The sequence below is a fragment of the Elephas maximus genome, chromosome 13 (assembly GCF_024166365.1).
Source record: "Elephas maximus indicus isolate mEleMax1 chromosome 13, mEleMax1 primary haplotype, whole genome shotgun sequence".
Classification (NCBI taxonomy): domain Eukaryota; kingdom Metazoa; phylum Chordata; class Mammalia; order Proboscidea; family Elephantidae; genus Elephas; species Elephas maximus.
In genome coordinates, this window is record NC_064831.1 from 62,247,472 (window position 1) to 62,269,556 (window position 22,085).

General features: G+C 35.7%; 1 protein-coding gene and 1 pseudogene across 11 annotated transcripts in view; both read right to left on the reverse strand.

The window, feature by feature from the left end:
- Window positions 1-22,085, reverse strand: part of MYO9A (myosin IXA) — a 250,999-nt gene that overhangs the window by 85,776 nt on the left and 143,138 nt on the right. For all 11 annotated transcript variants that reach the window (XM_049852703.1, XM_049852700.1, XM_049852694.1 and 8 more), the window contains 3 exons: window positions 20,030-20,105; window positions 6,737-6,880; window positions 5,357-5,396 (listed from right to left, as the gene is read on the reverse strand). In XM_049852703.1, the coding sequence (XP_049708660.1) occupies window positions 5,357-5,396; window positions 6,737-6,880; window positions 20,030-20,105 (260 nt within the window). The remainder of the gene's footprint in view (window positions 1-5,356; window positions 5,397-6,736; window positions 6,881-20,029; window positions 20,106-22,085) is intronic.
- Window positions 11,734-14,735, reverse strand: LOC126057239 (calmodulin-1-like; annotated as a pseudogene).

The following is a 22,085-nucleotide window of genomic DNA, read 5'->3' on the forward strand; positions in this document are numbered from 1 at the left end:
TATGTGCCTGGAACCAACAGCTGCAGTGGCGCAGCTTCCTGATTTCATACCTTTCTGACTATGGCTGGGGTCTATTTCGAAGTGGTGTTTTAATAGCCTGAATCTCTAAGGCTTCTCATCATTTTGTAAATACCTAACTCCTTGAATTAAGTCCCTTTCTACTTAAAATATCTACAATGATTACTGTTACCTAAAAGAAATCCTGATTCAGAGAAAATAAAAATAAATTCAATCCCAGAGCTACAGTAGGTATGCCAAGAACACATACACAGTAAAAAACAAAACACTGGCTCTATCAACCCTCATCCTGATGTGCTACCCTATAATCTTAATTAGGGAATAAGACTTATAAAAGAAGCAATTAAAGAATATAAAATTGGGTAATAATAAAGATTCGGAGCTTCTTTAAACAATCTTAATATAATCTTTTAAATCACAGTCTATGATAGCGAGTTTGTCAATGGAAAGACTATCATGTATACAGACATATACATATATAACACTCCTCAAGAAGTACAGCAGAAGTCTTATTTGTATGAGAAACACAAGTCTGAGTGAAAAAGCATGACATAAATCTAAAAGGCTATAACATTCATTTGACAATACGAACATAAAAAAAGTCACTAAAAGTAACACACACATTTAAATAATTGGAATTAAGAAAAAATATTTCTAACAATTGGACAAAGACTGATTACCTATATATAAAAAGAACTTTCAAAAATCCTTAAAAATATACATACCACAACAGAAAAAGGGCAGAAGACCTGAATAGGCAATTCTCAAGCAAAGTATAAAGAGCAAATAACATAACGACTATGATTCAATTCCACTTGTAATAAAAGAAATGTAAATTTTCTTTTGAAGGGATTTTCTGCATACCAGATTGACAAACATAATAAAGACTGACAAAACTCAGTATTCATGAGGATGTAGGAAAATAAGCAAATATATGTATCATTCTTAGGACTATAACTTCATATAATCTTACTGACAAGGACTTTTACTTCCAGGAATTTATTATTTATTATAAGTAATTTATACAAGGAGATTACCAAACAAGGTCTCAATGTTGTTTATAACAATGTTCTTCAAAATAGTGAAAAATTATGAAATGAGATATGCAATTATACAAGTTATTTAAATAAAGCATGGTTCACCCATACAACTGAATATTACACAGCTCATAAAGACACTGTAAACCCGTATTTACCAACATGGAAAAATATTTACAACTACTACTGACAAAAAAAAAAAGCCATGTTAAACAACAATATATATGTAAAGTAGTGTGTGTACAAAATTTTGGAGAGTTTTAATTTTTATTAGCATTTAAATTCTCACAAAAAAACTCAATGCATATTCAGAAAAAAAAAATTACATCCTGGTCAAGATTCAATAGAAAATTTTTATAGGTGATTATTAAGTAAAAACAAACTAACATGAAAGCCTAAAACAATTTGGCCCCTCAAACATTTACAACACTTCTGAGAAAAAGACCCTGGATATAACATTCTAGTTTTGCAAACCATATTGAGAACAGTGGTAAAATTACTTACTAAATATTTATCTTTGTGTGAAAAAGTATCATATGGACTATGGAAAATAAAAATAACTCTAAGAAAAAAGTCCTTTCTTTCAAGTCTGAAAGGGGACATGCACAGCTGAGAGAAGTGCCAGCTAGCATGGCTGAGAAGGACCAGCCGGCCACGGGCAGCTGAGACATCCATCCTGGTTGGAAGCTGTCCTGCACTGAAGAAAGGACAGAAATGCTCTCCACTTCAGGGGAGCCTTTCATATCTTGCCGTGTGCTTCCTGAGCCTGATCTGAGTTGTTCCTGTAACTTCCAAGTTGATCCTGAACCTGAGTTATAGTCTGTTACTTTCCTAACAAACCACATGAGTATGGTCTGTGAGTTCTGTGTGGCTATTTCAACGAATTATCAAACCCAGAAGAGAAGTAGTGAGTGTTGTGGGGGGAACAGCAGGTGTCAAAAATGGTGAAAAAGTTGGAGAGCGAAGGTATCTCTGACCTCCACCTCATAGGAACCAGGTTTCTGCTGATCCTGGTTCTTATCCCTCAGGAATCTAGACAAGTGTTTAGGATGTTACACTAAAGCAATTAATGATTCTTTTTTTTTTTTCATTTTGTTGTTGCAGTTAAGAATATATGCAGCAAAACATATACCAATTCAATCATTTCTACACGTGCAATTCAGTGACATTGATTATATTCTTCGAGTTGTACAACCACTCTCACCTTCTTTTTCTAATCTGTTCCTCCCCCCGTTAACATAAACCTTCTGCCCTCCGAGGTTTCTATCTAACCTTTCAAGTCGCGTTTGTCACTTTGATCCCATACAGATAGTCCTTCAAAGAGCATAAGGCTCAAGGCAGACATTTTTGACTAGTTAAGCTAAACTATTGCTTGGTTTTAAGACAACTTCAGAAGATACTTTTGGTTTAAGTTTTACAGCAACTAGTGATTCTTAGGCAATGCTTTTCTCAGCAGCTGGAGACCAGACCTCTGCCTATAAAGCTCAGCATGACCACATCGATCAACAAATACTCAGAGTGATTACTACAGATCAGGCACTAGTCTACGTGTTAGGGATAAATCACATTCAAGTAGAAGGAAACAGGCTACAAGGACATTAAAAAATAAATGATAATTTGAGAGACATTTAAGATTTATGGAGAAGATAAAATGGGGCAAGAGACAAGAGACAAAACAGAACAGAATACAGTAGAAAATGGGAGGCTGAGGGAGCAAAGGGGGGATGAATTCACTCAAGTGTCACTCCTTAAATGACAGCTGTAGTAGCCCAAGCATGACGTGACAGAAATCTAGAACTAGAATGAGGTCCATAGATCTAGAGGAAAAGCTATGTAGAGTTAATTTCTTTCTTAGGTCTTCTGTTCATTATCTATTTTCTTCATTCCATCTTCTCTGTTCGGTTTATTGGGCTTATAAAAAGACACCAGTTGAGTATCAAGGTATAAATGTACAACAAGGGAACTGTCCGTAAAAGACTAGAACTTAAAAGATAGGTCAGGTTAGAAAGGCAGATTTAATAGAAATGATAGTTTTGAACTATGAAAGGGAGTAAATTCTGAAAGAATACAGAAAGTGCTATTAAAAGAGCTATCTTACTAGAGGGCCAAGAGCTAACGGAAGATCATATTTATTAAATATTTGCCTATGATTATTTACAACTGTAATAAAAATAAAACACTCTGAATCCTACTTATACCAATAAAATGAGATACTAGAGGTGTCCTCAATACTGATGAATGAATCTTATTTCCAGCAGCTAGAAAAATGCTAAGACTGCATGCAATAATGCTTCACATGGTAAGGTTGGAAAGAGGCTGAAGATCTCACAAAAAAGGGAGGAAAAAAAAAAGCACAGGCAACACTTCTGCTGCCTCCTGCCTCTTTCCATATCATATATAATGCTAATTTAATGTAACTTAGTGCAACAGAAATATTTTATTTAGCAAATGACCGTGGTCAATGAGGATACAGGAGCTGCCACTTTCTTCTATTTTTTTTTTTAATTAATATATACTTTTCTTGCCTTCATCTGAAGTGTAATTTAAAAAAAAAACAAGTAAAAGCGTAATTAGAAAAAATGAAGCATATTTAAATAAGGGTAGGACAGTGAGATTACAAGTGAGGTTATTAAATAAACCATGTGTCCTGGAGATATATACATGACTGTGTGTGTATACAGACATACATTACACATACACACACATATACAGATAAATAACAAATTCAACTCTGAACTTTCTGGTAGGAAATACAAAAGAAGAAATTATGTACTGAGCTGCTAACTATGTACCAAACATATATTATCTCAAAAGTAACATATTATCCCCTCGTTACAGATGAGGAGAGAGAGTTAAGAGAAGTTAGAGAACATTCTCCAAAAACTACAAAGCAAGTAAAAGATCCATAATTTGAATGTAGGTCAGCTTGACTCCAAAGCCTAATATCTATGTAATAGGAAATACATACATAATGTGTGTATGCGTGTACCAGATTCTACAACACAAGCTAAAATAATTTTTTTTAAAGCTACATTTACTATAAAAATAGATAGGATGTCTGTGAATGAATGAAATTATTTATTTCAGATGTATCTAACATATTCATGTGAAGTTTAGTGGGAAGTTATCATTTGAGCAGGATGAAAAGAACAGTGCAAATAACTAGGCCCATAGATAGCACTCAAATACTAAAACACTAAAGACACAGTGAAGGAAGAGAGGAAGAACAGATAAAACATGTTTGATAACAAATGTGGTATCTATCTTTGTCCCTTTGTTTGTACACAGTATCATTTTCATAATAAGAACATAATTACAAGCCATTCAAATAAATTTAATTTGTACTTTGTGGCTTCAACCAGTCTTTACGACTACTAGAAATTACATCAAAAGGGCATTAAATTTTCTTTGGAAACATAGGGTGACTTAAGCAGAAGGATTAGTAAAGACAGATTTATTTTTTGTTTCTTCAACTAGATAATCACAGGTTAACAAAAGTTCTTTGTCAATTCCTTTGAAACTTTAAAATCAAGTTTATTAACAAGGTTTTAAGTGATAGGATTCCTTCTTTTGAAGTGTACAAGAGAAAACATTAAGTGCATCCCATTAAGATTTTTCTTTCTTTAGTAAATTCAGGAAGTATTTTTGTAATGCCATCCCTGCATAATCAATGCAGACTGCATTCTACAAACTATGGCCTGTGGGCCAAATTCTGCCCACTGTTTGTATACACTGTATGTGGTTGAAATAAAATTTATAAGAGAGTAATATTTCATGACAATGTAAAAAAACTATATATTAAAATTCCAGTGTCTATAAGTGAAATTTGACTGGAATACAGCCACATTCATTTGGTTACATATTCTCGATGGCTGCACTGTGCTGCAACAGAACTGAGCACTTACAACAGACACCACAGGCCTCCAAAACCCAACTACCTGGCCCTTTACAGAAAAACTTTGCCACCCCGTGCTATAGATGACGGGGGTTGGGTAAATACTAATTAGAAATTATTTTAAAATCAGGTAGCACTGAAAATTTTATCTTAACCTGGCTCAGGGGGAAATGAAAAGATCTTAAACAAAGAGGTAGTAACTCCATAAAATTTTATATTTATATTCAGAAGCTTTTCAAACATTAAATCCATTAAAAAACGGACTCACCTGAATACATACCATGAATCCCTATTTTGGATATAAAGAAGGTATTCTTGCCTTTGGTTTAAAAAGATTTGCATGAGTAGTACAAAATAATATGTAAAAGGAAACTCCTAAAAAAAAACGGTTTTTCATAATACTCACCTTTGGAAGGACAGGCTTGGGTTTAAAGTTTTTGTTTCTCCTAGAGAGATAAACATAACACATTAGAAAAAACTATTGTACGGATGAATAATTTCAAGGTCTCTTCTTAATAGACTATATACCAGTTTCCAAGAATGTAGGTCCTCTACATGAAAACAACCTCCTTCAACCAAACAGGTATCTTTGAGAAGGAAGGATGCATGGGAAAAAAGGGTGCAAAGAGACGCCTGTCCTGTAATATAGGTATAAGTACAGTCAACCTGGTGATCAGTAATGTAACGTTGTACATCCTAAGTTATAGTCTCATTTTCCTTTAGATGTTAGTGGGGCTCTGTTTTCTTGTACCTACAGAGCTTTATTTCTGTCATTTTGAGACTTCAAATGAGATGTCTAATATCATGATTTTTAAAAATGTTCTTTTCAATAGAACTTATGATCTATTTTGAAATTAAAAGTTCTCTTCCACTTTTTTTTTCTACTCACAATTCCAATATGCTTAAATTAACTCTTTTTTTGTTGGTTTGTTTTTGCTTTGATTTTAGGTTATAAAAAGAGGGAATAAATTTATGAACATGGGCTAGAAAGTCAGAAAGCTATGGGCTTGGACCTAAGCTCTATACCTACTAACGTATGACTTTAACCTCTCTAAGCCTCAGTTTTATTACGTAATAACAAAAAATGAAGACTATAATACTACCTACCTCTTAGAGCTGTTTTAAAGAGTAAATGAGTTAATGTGTACTTCTGGAGTATAGCAAGTCCTACATAAACTGAGCCTATTAATACTATTAAGCAATAACCTGGACAGAGATTAAGGAGTCCAATTCAGTCACACTCATAGGAAGTAGTCAAAAAAGTATGCTTGAGAAGCGTCTGGAATATGCTGATGAATAGGTAGCTAAGAACTTCTTACTGATCCACCATGCATGGTTATATTTATGTCCTCTAACCAATTCTACAACCATGTTACGAGGAATGGCAGGCTTGAGTAAGTGCCATATACCACTACATATGGTCCCATTCACAATTCATAGGGGATTTCCCCTCCCAATTTGTTAGAATTGCCAGAATTAAAGAATTGCAATAAAGACTGGGAACCCTCAAAAGAGCTAATATTTTCCTCTCTCTGGGAGTAGGGTCTGTCAAAGAGCAATAAAGAGTCATCTCCGTAACAGTATTATCCAACCATAATACATTTGGTAATGTGAAAAAAATAGCTTAAATAATGCATGAGAATCATAGCTCTAAATATTCACTAAGTACTTTTGAGTCTTGAGTCTCTCAAAACTCTACTTACAAAAATGATGCTTTACTATCTCCCTCCTCAGTCAGGAAATTTAAACCAGTCATTAAAATCCACATTACTGATAGCATACTAACGTGAGAATTCCATGGGCTCTCTCCAGGAGTTTGCTGCTAGTGGAATTAGCAAATATCCCATCTTTATCAAGCAAGGAGTTACCACTTGATAGTCTGCTTTGCCGGATCCCTGTTCTGCCATTCCAGGTAATATCAAATTTATCACTTTAAAAAAAAAAAAAAAAAAGTAAAATTTCCTTTAGTTCATTAAGAAATCAGGGCACACTCTCTCAGCTGCTGAAATACATGAAACTTTAAGCATGAAAGTTATATTTTAGAAAAACTACAAAGCCAGCAAAAACCAAATTAAAATTATCAGTGATCACAATATAAAAAGTTAATGGGAAAAGAAAATGCAGAACAGAATTTCAAATTCTCATGAAATCCAGACTTCCTGGAGCCATGGAGGCTGAAGGAAACCCCAATATTACTGCCCTGAGATAACCTTTAAGCTTTAAACCAAAAATATCCCCGGAAGTCTTCTTAAAACTAAACGATAGATTAGCTTAACTCGTAAAGAATGTCTGCCTTGAGCTCTTTTAAGATCTATCAATATGGCATCAAACTGACAACAGCAACTTGAAAAATTAGATAATAACCTTAGGGGGCAGTGAGGTTATATTAATGGGACAGGAACTATTTGGAAAAGGTCGGTCAGAATGGCTGCACAATTTAAAGAATGTAATGTCACTGAACTGTACATGTAGTAATTATTAAATTGGTGTATGTTCTGCTGTGTATATTCTCAACAATAAAATTTTCTTAATATTAAAAAAAAAAAGTCAATGGAAAACTTTCCAGGTAAAGATGGCAGATCGAATATATATTTGGATCCCTCCAGAAACCCCATAAACACTAATAAAATAATTTTTAAGGAATAAACACATTAGAATAAAGAGAATGTGCTAAAAAACAACAGCAATACATTTTGAAATATGGAAGGCAAATGAATGAGTAGTAAACCTGAGAAAGCAATCCTAAAATGGCTGCTAGGTAAGTTTAGAAGCAACCTTATTTACTCTACCCAACTCCCAACAGGCTCCAGAGTTGGTGGTACCAAGTATTTCTTCAAAACTTTGGCTTAGGCAATGGTTTCTTAAATATGACAACAAAAGCACAAGCAAAAAAAGAAAAATTGAACTTCAAAAAAATTTAAAAACTTTTGCACTTCAAACAATATCACCCAAGAAAGTGAAAAGACAACACAGACTAAGAGAAAATATTTTCAAATCAAGTATCTGATAAGGGGCTTGTACCCAGAATACGTAAAGAACTCTTATAACTCAATAAGAAGATGACAACACAATTAAAAGATAGTTAAAGATTACTCAGCAATAGGAAATCCTAGCCAGAATAAGGCAAGAAAAAGAAATAAAGGGCATCCACATTGGTAAGGAAGAATAAAACTGCCCTATTTGTGGATGATATGATATTATATATAGAAAATCCAAAAGACTCCACAAGAAAATTACTGGAACTAATAGATTCAGAAGAGTAGCAGGATGCAAGATAAACAAACAAAAATCAGTTCGATTTCTACACACCAATAAAGACAACTACGAAACGGAAATCAGGAAAACAATACCATTTATAATAACCTCTAAAAAAGAAAAAAAAAAAAAACTTAGGAAAAAATCTAACCAGGGATGTAATAGACCTATATGCAGAAAACTATAAAACACAACTCCAAGAAACCAAAAGAGACCTACGTAAATGGAAAAACATACCATGTTCATGGATTGGTAGACTCAACACATCGTGAAAATGTCAATTCTACCCAAAGCAATCTACAAATACAACATAATCCTGATCCAAATACCAATAGCATTCCTTAAAGAGATGGAAAAACTAAACATTAACTTTATACAGAAAGGGAAGAGGCCCCAGATAAGTAAAGCACTACTGAAGAAGAATAAAGGAGGAGGACTCGCACTACCTGACCTCAGAACCTACTATACAGCTACAGTAATCAGAACAGCCTGGTACTGATACGACAGACACACTGAACAATTGAACAGAGGTGAGAACCCAGATGTAAATACATCCCCTTACAGTCACCTGATCTTCAACAAAGGCCCAAAGACTATTAAATGGGAAAAGACAGTCTTTTAACAAATGATGCTGGCAAAACTGAATGTCCATCTGCAAAAAACAAAATCCATACCTCACACCATACACAAAAACTAATTCAAATGGATCAAAGGCCTAAATATAAAACCAAAAACTATAAATATCACAGAACAAGAAATAGGGTCAACTCTAGAGGCCCTAATACATGACTTTAACAGGATATAAACCATTACTAACAATACACAAACACCAGAAGATAAGCTAGGTAAGTGGAATCTTATGTGCTCATTGAAAGAGTTCACCAAAATTATAAGAAGAGAACCTACAGACTGAGAAAAAAAATTTGGCTATGACAAATCCGACAAAGGTCTAACCTCTGAAATCCACCGGAAAATCCAAGACCTCTACCACAAAAAGATAAATAATCCAATGAAAAAATGGGCAAAGGATATGAACAGACACTTCACCAAAGAAGATACTCAGGTGGCTAACAGACACATGAGGAAATGCTCACGGTCACTAGCTATTAACATAAGGGAAACACAAATCAAAACCACAGTGAGATCTGATCTCACCCCTACATTACTGGCACGAATCAAAAAAACAGACAACAAATGTCGGAGATGCTATGGGGGACTGGAACTCTTATGCACTGCTGTTGGAATGCAAAATGGAATAACCATTTTGGAAAGCGATATGGCACTTCTTTTAAAAGCTAGAAACAGAAGTACCATATGATCCAGCAATCCCACTCCTAAGAATATACCCTAGAGAAATGAGAGCCATCACATGACTAGACATATGCACACCCATGCTCACTGCAGCATTATTGACAATAGCAAAAAGATGGGAACAACCAAAGTGCCCATCAAAAGATAAATGGATTAACAAACTATGATACATACACATAATGGAATACTATGCAAAGATAAAGAACAATGATGAATTTGTGAATCATCTTAAAACATGGGTGAATGTATAGGGCATTATGCTGAGTGAAATCAGTCAATCGCAAAGGGACAAATACTGTATGAGACCACTACAATAAAAGCTCATGAAAATATTTACACACAAAAAGAAACAATCTTTGATGGTTATGAAGGAGGGGAAGGGTAGGGAAAGAAAAACACTAAGTAGACAATGGATAAGTGGTAACTACAGTGAAGGGTAAGACAGTACACAATACTGGGAAGCCAGCACAGCTTGACCAAAGCAAGGTCATGGAAGCTTCATAGACACATCCAAACTTCCTGAGGGACTGAATTACTGGGCTAAGAGCTGGGGGACCATGGTCTCAGGGAACATTTTGCTCAATTGGCATAACACGGTTTACAAAAAAAATGTTCTACATCCTATTTTAACGAGTAGCATCTGAGGTCGTAAAAGCTTGTGAGCAGCCATCTAAGATACTCCACTGGTCTCACCCCATCTGGAGTAAAAGAGAACGATGAAAACTAAAGACAAAGGGAAAGATTAGTCAAAAGGACTAATGGACCACAACTACCACAGCCTCCACCAGACTGAGTCCCACACAACTAGATGGTGTCCAGCTACCACCACTGACTTCTCTGACAGGAATCACAATAGAGGGTCCCAGACAGAGCTGCAGAAAAATGTAGAACAAAATTCTAACTCACATACACACACATAAAAAAACAGACTTACTGGTCTGACAGAGACTGGAGAAACCCTGACAGTACGGCCCCCAGAGTTCCTTTTAACTCAGTACTGAAGTCACTCCTGAGGGTCATCCTTCAGCCAAAGATTAGACAAGCCCATAAAACAAAATGAGACTAAATAGGCACACCAGCCCAGGGGCAAGGACCAGAAGGCAAGTGGGGACAGGAAAGCTGGTAATGGGGAACTCAAGGTCGAGAAGGAGAGAGTGTTGACATGTCATGGGGGTGGCAAACAATGTCACAAAACAATATATGTATTCATTGTTTAATGAGAAACTAATTTGCTCTGTAAGCCCTCATCTAAAACACAGTAAGAAAAAAGGATTACTAAGCAATAAAAAAAAAAATGAACTGTTGATAGATTCAACAACCTGGATGGATCTCAGGTGCATTATTCTAAGTGAAAAAAATTAATCTCAAAAGATTACATATAATGCCACTTAAATGAAATATCTAGAATAGGAAAATGGACAGACAAAAGTTTATTAGTGGTTCCTAGGGGTCAGAAGAGGAAAATGGCGAGTTATTGCTTAAGGGGTACTGAGTTTCTGTTTGGGATAATAAAAAGCTTTTGAAAATGGACGGTGGCGATGGTTGTACAACACGGTGAATATAACTAATATCAAGGAATGGTACATGCAAAAACAGTTAAAACGACAAACTAATATATATACGTATCTATATATAGCTATGTACAGGCTCCTCATGAGCACAATTAACTGTTCTGGAATTCCCACTCCCCGAAATTTGTTACAATCCACACAGTCGAATGCCTTTGCATAGTCAATAAAACACAGGTGAAAAGATAAGCTACAAATTGGGAGAACATATTTATAACATAGAACTGAAATGGGACTAGTACCTAAAATTTACAAAAAATACTTAAAAAAAAGGAAAAATGAGTAAACAAACAAAGGCATTTCAAGAAGATACACAAATGACCATGAAGTATGTATAAAGGTATTCAAGATCACTAATAAGCAGGTGAATACAAATTTTAACTACAATAAGGCAACAGTTCCACTAATAAATTTATGCCCCAGAGATTTAATAACAAGTGAAACAAAAGACTGATATGAGAATATTTAAAGCAGCATCACTTTTAAATGAAAAAAATCTGCTAACCACCCACATATCCACTGACAGGAGAATAGACAAACCAACTGTACTATAGTTATGCCTTGTAATTTTATACAGCAATGAAAATGAAGAAACTTCATGTAACATGATGGTGGAATCTTAGATGCATATTTTTGAGTGAAAAAAAGTCACAGGAGACTACATACTAGTATGTGTATGAAGTCCCAAAACTAGCAAAGCTAAATAATTTATTACTTTAAAAAAGATACATTCATTACAAAACTTTTTTTTTTTTTTTTAGAGTAAGGGAATGATAATCATAGAATTAAGGACAGCAGTTACCTGTGGGGAGGGAGGTAGGGGATGATCAGAAAGTAATACAAAGGTGGTTGTGGCAGTATCAGTAATCTTCTGGTTCTGTATTTAGGTGGTAGGTTCATTTTGTTGGCATACTTCTAACTTACATGCATGTTTTATATATTCTCTTGTATCAAAATACCACATTAATTTTGAAAAGAAAAGGACGCCAACAACAACCAAAAAAATGTTTGTATAGTGACACAAATATATACATAGCCATATATGTGAGTGTGAATATGTGGGTGCATATGTGTGCACAGACAGATGAAGCTATAGCCATATGTACATACAGGTATGTGTATGCATGTATCATATAATAAACAACACAGGGGACACAGTTACTGACACTTCTTAGACATAATCACATACCTCAGGAGATTGGTTTTCTGGGTTTGAAGGCTTAAGACCATAGTCTCATGGGACAACTCAGTTAACTGGCATAATATCGTTCATAAAATGTATGTTCTACAACCCAATGTGGTGGGTAGCGTCCGGAGTCATAAAAGCTTAGGAGCAGCCACCTGAGAAACAACTACTGGTCTCTGCTCATCCGGAACAAGGGAGAAAGATGGAAACGAACAACTCAGAGAAGAAAGCAGTCTATGTGACTGTCTACACGAATCATGGCCTCATCTACCCTGAGACCAGAAGAACTAGATGGAGCCCAGCTACCACTACCGACAATTCTGATCAGGACCATCATAGATGGATCCTGATATAATGGGAGAAAAATGTGGAACAGAAGTCAAATTCTTAAAAACTCCAGACTTACTAGACTAGTTGAGACTAGAGGATTCCCTGAGACTATCACCCTAAAATATTCTTTAAACCTTAAAGTGAAATTATCCCTTGAGGTCACCTTTTAACTAAATAGCAGACTGGCTTATAAAATAAAGAATATTACCCATGAATAATGAGCTCCTTAAAAAAAAAAAAATCATCTGTATGAGACCAAATGGTGAAAAATTACCTGAAAGCAAAGACAAGGAGGCAAGGAGGCAGGGAGACTAGAGTACTGGAAATGGTACAAGCAGAATGGAATGACACATTGTGAAAAATGTAACCAATACCACTGAATAATTTCTGTAGAAATTGTTAAACAGGAACTTAATCTTCTGTGTGAACATTCACCCTAAACACAATAAAATATTATTTAAAAAAAGAAAAGGAATAAGAGTTTTCCTCTAAACATGTACACTGGATACTTCTTATGGACCATTTCAAATCCTCTCAGTCTTAACTTATTCTAGCCATTACTGCTGCAAACAGTGCTGTGTCTAGTTCCCAGAGACACTTGGTCCAGTTTCAAACAGATGCTACTGAAAGTACCTAATTTCATACTCAGACACTTGCCCTCCTGTTTGCTGTAAACATCTGCTCAGCACTCACACATGTATAACCACGTGGGGCAGGCAACTCTTGGAGCAATGAATAAACCTTTCCTTTTTCCTTCTCTGAGGCAGAAAGGTTGTCCTGAGACACAAGTCATAAGGCCTTTTGGTCTTAAGGGATGGAGCAACCAGTGTCCAACTTGACAGATAATGTATTCTGGTGTCCCTCATTTCTGTGATCACATTCTTTTTTTTTTTTTAACATTGTAATTTTTTTATTGGAAAACAAATATACAACTTGGAATGGATTTGAGGCAAACTGTGCCATAAGCAGATCCTTTAAGTGGCTAAACAAAGTTTAAAAAGCAAGTAACAATAAAAGAAACTTTCTGGTACAGGACCAGCAGTACAAAAGAATAGTGTACGAGTACCTGAATAATACACTTGTTTTGCAGTAGTGCAACTTTGAGTACATATTGTTGACTGTCCATAGTCCACGCAGAGTTACAACTCCACACTTCAACAACAACATGCTGACAGTTCCTAAAGAAAACTACTTAAAAAAAAAAAGGCATAACCCAGATGTTCCCTCATTTGACCAACTCCACCTAAGTTTAGATGTGCAGAAGGGCTTAGCTATATCCAGAGTAAGCCACATGCAACATATTACTTGATCAATTTTCTAAAATAAGGTTTCAGGACAATGACAGTAAGATAAGGGAAGAAAACATGGAGGAGTAGAGTCCTAATTACTACACATGCATATTCTTCTGACAGCAGGGGGAAACCTTTTACAGATAAGTTACAAAGAAAAGGCAAATAAACAATTTTGTACAAGAAATTTAACACATTCTGTACAACATCTTCACTTTGCTGTCATCATTTGTACAAACTCTTCATAGTTTACTTGACCATCACCGTCAATGTCTGCTTCCCTGATCATTTCATCAACCTCTTCATCTGTTAACTTCTCGCCAAGGTTTGTCATCAATGGCGAAGCTCCGCTGCACTGATATAGCCATTGCCATCCTTATCGAACACACGGAATGCTTCTCTAATTTCTTCTTCACTGTCTGTGTCTTTCATTTTTCTTGCCATCATTGTCAGAAATTCCAGGAAGTCAATCGTGCCATTACCATCAGTGTCTACTTCATTAATCATGTCCTGTAATTCTGCTTCTGTGGGATTCTGCCCAAGAGAGCTCATTACAGTTCCCAATTCCTTTGTTGTTATAGTTCCATCACCATCCTTGTCAAATAGTGAAAAGGCTTCTTTGAAGTCTGCGATCTGCTCTTCAGTCAGTTGGTCAGCCATGCTGCAAGTGGTATCAGTCTCCTGGACGCAATCACACAACCACTCGGCTCGCTAGCTCCACTCGGACTAATTCCACATTCTTAAATAAGCCACAATCGTAAATAAACTACTCAGCCTCTGCTTAAGGGAAGCCTGCTAAGCCTCCATGACAGATTGAACTCAGTTGTTTGCCTCAGTTCCCAGTTGAAATACCACTAACATGACAAGTAAAAAAGTCATGAATTTATAAGAACAAAGAGTGGGAAAAAAGACTATGCAACGGACAGAGGGCAATAAAAAATGGCTAGACAAATAGTAAAAGATTTAGTAGACCACAAAAGGTTCACATACATACAAGAATCGGAAACAAGGGGGGCAGGGAGTGGGGGGAGGGCATATGTGTGTACATGTGATTGGGAATATTTGTGGTTCCCAGTGTGTGTATGTAGAAGCAGGAGGCAAGAGGGACTAAAACAACAAAATATATGTACATTCTCATGGAGAACTCAGAAAAGGCTCAGGAATTAGAGACATCTGGTACCACTGCAGGGTGCTGCTGAATGGGGCCAAAAATAGGGTAGTTTGAAAGTCTTCAAAAGGAGCTAGACCTTCTCCCTCACCCTGTATTACCAAGTACTGCTCCCTTCCTCACTCCTGTAGAAGATGGGAAATTTATTTCACAGGGAAGTTGGAACCATAGACTCTCAGGAGAACTCAGGGACATTAGGCATATCTAAAGGTCAGGTAGCACATTAAAAACAGGAGGAATTAAGTGGAAGTATGGATATGGAAGTGGAAGTATGAATATGGAACTGAGAAGACTAGCTACACAACCAAAAGATTTATAACCTCTAAGCAAGAGATTGAAGGGTCTGGAGTATAGTGACTAGCTGAAAAGAAATAATCTGCAGATACAGACATTTAGAAGTCACCAACTAAATGGCGAGGTTCCTAACCGATTACAACATATATTTCTAGTCCAGGGATCTATCTGCATATCCAATGATATCTTTCTCCTTGGATGTCTCTCATGAACTTCAAATAACATGTCCAAGCTGAAGCTTTCACTTCCTCCCCCCAATTGTTGCTCCTCTTATATGTCCTAAGCCCCAAGCCAGAAATCTAGTAATCATCCTTGATTACTCTCTCTCCCTCACCTCATATATTCCACAATTTTTACACAAACATATAGATCCTCTTTTAATCATCAATCTATGCCCACCACCACTACCCATTCCAAGCCATCATCTCCTGCCAGAACTACTGGTCTTGCTGTATCTCAGTCTAGCACCTCTCCAAATCATTCTGTGTAACACAGCCAGGGAGATTCTTCTGAAACATCAGTCAGTCCCCTGCTTATAAAAATTATATAACCTTTCAGTACTCTTGGGATGAAGTTCAAACTTTCCAAAATGGCTAACACAGTGCTATATAATCTAGCCCATGGCTACTTTTTCTAGAGACAGCTCTCATCACTTCTCATATTCACACTCTTTTAGTTCTTTATATGTGCCTTTTGGTGGGGCGGGGATGGAGGGGTGGGCTGGACCTTCACACAGATTGCTCCTCTGCCTGGAACACATCACCCTCCTCTTCATAGGGCTTACTCTTACTCTTCCTTCCGATAGCAGTTTTAAAAATCCTTTTTCTGTAAAGTGTTTCTGACAATTCTAACAACACATCTAATTCTCAAAAAACACCATCAAATACAGAAAGTAAATTAAACAGTCCTCCTGTATTTCCATAGTATCCTTATATTTCTTTTATCATATACTTATCACATCTATCTTAAAATCTCCAGTTTCTACCACATGGCCTAGCACAAAGTAAATGCTAAATAAATGATCAGCCAGAACCATACACTGTATTTGACTTAATTTATCATTTGACTTTTCTCTCAAGAAAAATTTAACCTTCAGGAATGGATGTAACATGCAAATAACATCCATGTAAAAAAACCATTAATTAAAAATAATAGATAACTAACAAAACTATGTCAAAATGGGCAAATTCCATTTAGGATAACAGAAACTATATTTTATAATGAAAAAACTTGGAAGAGATTTTTTAAATAGTATTTAACGTTTCAAATTTAAACTAAAATATGAGTATTATTTCATAACACTAATAATCTACTGTTACTATACGAATTGCCAACCACATACAACTACCTGTATTAATACCCAAGTTATATATTTTCCCCAGAAAATACAGTAACCAAAATACATGCAAAGACATGAAGGAATGCCTTGAGACTCATTTAACTATAACATATGAAAAATCACCTCAAGAAGCCAACACAACTTATACAAGGCAAGGTCATGGATGCTCCATAGACACATCCAAACTCCCTGAGGGACTGAACTGCTGGGCTGAGGACTGTGGGGACCACGGTCTTGGGGAACATCTAGCTCAAATGGCATAACATAGTTTCTAAAAATGTTCTACATTCCACTTTAGTGAGTAGTGTCTGGGGTCTTAAAAGCCTGTGAGTAGCCATCTAAGATACAACACTGGTCTCACCCCTTCGGGAACAACAGAGAATGAAGAAAACTAAAGATACAAGGGAAAGGTTAGTCCAAAGGACTAAAAGACCACATCTACCACAGCCTTCACCAGACTGAGTCCAATACAACTAGGTGGTGCCTGGCTATCACCACTGGCTTGCTCTGACAAGAATCAGAATAGAGGGTCCCAGACAGAGCTGGAGGAAAATGTAGAACAAGATTCTAACTCACAAAAAAAGACCAGACTTACTGGCCTGACAGAGACTGGAGAAGCCCTGAAAGCATGGCCCCCAGACATCCTTTTAGCTTAGTAATGAAGTCACTCGCGAGGTTCACCCTTCAGCCAAAGATTAGACAGGCCCATAAAACTAAAAACTAAAGGGCCACACCAGCCCCTGGGGCAACGACTAGAAGGTAGGAGGGAACAGGAAAGCTGGTAAAAGGGAACCCAAGGTCGAGAAGGGAGAGTATTGACATGTTGTGGGTTTGTTAACAGTATCATAAAACAATATGTGTACTAACAGTTTAATGAGAAACTAGTTTGTTCTGTAAACCTTCATTTAAAGTACAATAAAAAGAAAAATCACCCCAAGCTGTTTCACGTGACATCAAGTCATACTAGCTCTAAAAGACAATCTTGAAACCCACTTTTTTTTTTTTTTTAATTGTATATTAGCTGAAAGTTTACAGAGCAAGTTAGTTCCCCATTCGATAGTTTGTACATAAAGTATTCTATGACACTGGTTTCATTCCCCAGTGTCAGCAGTCTCCCCTTTTCCGTCCACGATTCCCTGTTTCCTTTCATCCTGGTTTTCTACCCCTTCCCGCCTTTTCATCTTTGTTTTGCTTTTGTTGCCCTTTTGATCTTGTATAATTGATTGTTCTAAGAAGCACTTTCCTCTTCAGTATTATTGTTCACGGTTTGGCTGAAAGGCAGTCTCTGGGATTGGCTTCAGTTTCAGTTCAGAAGGGTGTCTTAGGGCCACAGACTTGGGGGTTCCACCAGTCTCTGTCAGCCTAGTAAGCCTGGTATTTTTTTTTTTTTTAATAATTTTTATTGTGCTTTAAGTGAAAGTTTACAAATCAAGTCAGTCTATCACATATAAGCTTATATACACCTTACTCCATACTCCCACTTACTCTCCCCCTAATGAGTCAGCCCACTCCCTCCTTCTAGCCTCTCCTTTCGTGACGATTTTGCCAGTTTCTAACCCTCTCTACCCTCCCATCTCCCCTCCAGACAGGAGATGCCAACACAGTCTCAAGTGTCCACTTGATACAAGTAGCTCATTCTTCATCAGCATCTCTCTCCAACCCACTGTCCAGTTCCTTCCATGTCTGATGAGTTGTCTTCAGGAATGGTTCCTATCCTGGGCCAACAGAAGGTTTGGGGACCATGACCGCCGGGATTCCTCTAGTCTCAGGCAGACCATTAAGTCTGGTCTTTTTATGAGAATTTGGGGTCTGCATCCCACTGTTCTCCTGCTCCCTCAGGGGAAACCCACTCACTTTTATAAACCATTTTAAAGATGGTCTTTTCTGAAAGGACCGTTCGTTACTCTAGTAATGAATTATTTGACTACTATGCTTTCCAGTGTGGGGGGAAAAATGGTCTTTACTTCAGTTTTCATTGTTGTATTTTATAAAACAATGTCTCAGATGGTAAGCAGTCAGTTGCCCAGATCAAGAGAAAAAGATAAATTTGAATAGAGATAATACTTTTGACATGGGTTTTTGTTTGTATGAAGAACTGAAAAGAGGATATATAATATGCTGTATAAAAAAATATATATATATATAGCAGACTCTTAAAAGACAAATCTTCCTCAGTCATCATATTCATGGTTATCAATACTGTATGAAGTCCTAAAGAACAGTGCCATAATCTAAGAGTTTTAAGGAGACTTATTCTTATTCCTGAATGCTGTAGGGTTCGCATGATAGTATGTTATGACAGACATCATTTAATTATAAAACCTGACCACGTATTACTGCAATGTCTAAAATTCATTATGTACTTATCCACAATAAATTCTGATGGTAACACAGTCCTCTCTTCTCCTAGATAACAAGCCTGCAAAGACATTTTCTTCCAGTATGGGCTGGCTTATTTTATTCTTCACACATTCTACCCTACAACTATTCACTTCCATGAGCTTTTTCTACCTGGGAATAAATCCGTCTATGGCTACTGGTACAGCATCTGTAGCTAAGTCATATTAAAGGTCAGTTCAGCAGCCGCTAGAGTACACTTACCATTTTGTGGTCAAGAAATGTATGCATAGGCTCTGTACATTTTCTCAAATCTATTTTAATACTAAGATGTCTGTTTCTACATATAACCTCTAACCAAAAATCAACTGCCTTCTCAAATTTAAAAAAGTTTTATCTGTCACTTGAAAAACACGTGCACTGGCTAAAAATAGGTTTACCATTTATTCTTCCATAGACTATCAATTCTCAGTCCTGGATCACCATCAACTTGCACAATCCACTCTTTCATTCATGAAAAACTTTTATTTTTAGGCTGAGTATCTCCACTTTTATAGACTTCTTCGCTTACATTGTAATCCCCTGCCAGTTGACTGGGAGAGGGGGAAAAAAAATCCTTATCATTTCACAAGGGCGTACTAATAAGATTTCTCCACTGAAAGAAGCAGAATAGCCCTGAAATTTTGCAAAAAACATAAAATGCAAGAAGGGTCTCAGAAATGGAAACATATGAACTCATTTTTAATTATTCTGAGAAAGCTTTTTAAAATCGAAGAGCCATATTACCAGAGGCCATCTTGAACAATTCAGGCTTAGTGGTTTTGTTAACTCTAAGCTTATTAACTTGTAATTTCATCATTTCTAAGGAGTTTAAAAAATTAGAAACTTAAAGCAAAGAACAAATCAAGATTTATTTTCTTTTAATTTTTAAAGCCATAAAAATATAAAAATTCTAGTTATCTGTTCTATACTTCCTTAAAAACACAAACCAAACATACTTACTGTTGGTTTTTTTCATTTAGAGTATTCATGCCCTGGAGATCAGATAGAGGTGTTCTGGGATTTTTCCGGGCTATACCTAGCACATCAAAAGCAGAAATTTTCAAATCAGTGCTAAGAAAAACTAAACAAAAAACAATTTTTCTGAAGACAAGTGAAATAAATGTACTCCAGTAGTAAATATCTGCTAAACATGACAGAAATGTATAAATAATAACACAAACCAATTCCCATGAATGTCACTCAGAAATCTCACTTGGCTAGCAATGAACTGAATTAGAGAACTTAACAATAAACTCTTTTATTTCTTCTCTGATTTAAACATTAACATTAGGAATATTAAGGGTAATTGTGCCGAAGATCTAGAAGCATACAAATTCTGATTTATACAATAAAAAAACTTTTTGAATCTGACTCCTCTATCATTTTTTAACAAGTATATTGCTAACACGGACTACAGATTTTAAAGATCGATTAATCGTACAGCTAAAGACACTAAGAATCAAAAAAGACAAGTTGATAAGGAAATTTAAGCTCTATAAGGATAAGGCTATTAATTTTCATAACACCCACACACAGAAACCATTAATACAGGTAAGACATATTTGAAAAGAGGAAGTAAGATTATCTCTATTTGCAGATGACATGATCTTGTACACTGAAGATCCTAAGGACTTCACAAAAAACTATGAGAACTAAAAGACAAGTTGAGCAAAATTACAGGATACAAAATTAATATTAAAATTCATTTTACTTGTATACACTAGCAATGAACAATATGAACATAAAATTAAGAAAACAAGTTCATTCATAATAGCATCAAAAATAATACTTAGGTATAAATTTAACAAAAGTAAAAGACTTCTACACTGAAAACTACAAAACAAAATTAAAAGGAATTAAAGAAGACCTAAATAAGTGGAATGGCACCCCATGATAATAGATTGAAAAACTTTAAAAATTGCAACACTCCCCAATCCATCTATATAGATCAATGCAATCTCTATTAAAATTCCAGTTGCCTTTTTTTTTAAAGAAATAAACAAGCTGATACCCAGAATAACCAAAATAATTTTGAAAAAGAACAAAAGAGGTGGTTTCAAAATTTATAACAATGATATAGTAATTGAGACAGTATAGTACGAGCGTAAGAATAGAAAAATAGATCAATGGGAAAGAACTGAGAGCCCAGAAATAAACCCGTACATTTATATAAATTGCCTTGTTCTCAATGTGAGGGAAAAAGCATTCAATCTTTCATCATTAAGTATAAAGTTAGCTATAGGATTTTCATGCATATCCTTTACAAGGTTGAGGGAGCTGCCTTCTATTACTAAGCTACAAAAGTTTTAAATAGGAATGGGTGTTGAATTATGACAAATTCTTTTTCTCCATCTACTGAGATGACCATATGGTTTTTCTTTTTTAGATGGTTAATATAGCGAGTTACAGGGATTGACTTCAAATGCCAAACCAACCCTTCATAAACTCCACTCAGCCTTCATGTATTTTCCTTTTATATATTGCTGGATTCAGCTTGCTCTTATTTTGCTACGGATTTTTACATCCTTACTCATGAAGTATGCTGATCTGTACTTTTCCAGCAATGTATGTCCGGCTTTGGTGTCAGAATAATACTGACCACATGGTATGAGTTGGGTAGTGTTCTTTGCTCTTCTATCTTCTGAAAGACTGAGTAAAACTAGTGTTAACTCTTAAAATTCACCACTGAAGCTATTTGGGCTTAGACTTCTGATTTTGTGGGATTCTACTTAATAATTCATTATGATAAATAACAAATCTATTCATATTTTCTATTTTTTCTTTGTCAATCTTGGTAACTTGCTAACATTCAAGGAATTTTTTCAATTTCATCTTTGTTGTTTAATTTATTGAGATAAATATTGATAATCTTCTCTTATCCTTTTAATGTCTGCAGCATATATAACTGTGTCCATTCTTTCATTCCTGATATTAGTTTCTATGTCTTATCTCTTTTTTTCTTGATTAAAATGGTTAAAACCGTGCTGTCCAAAATAGTAGCCACTAGCCATATTTG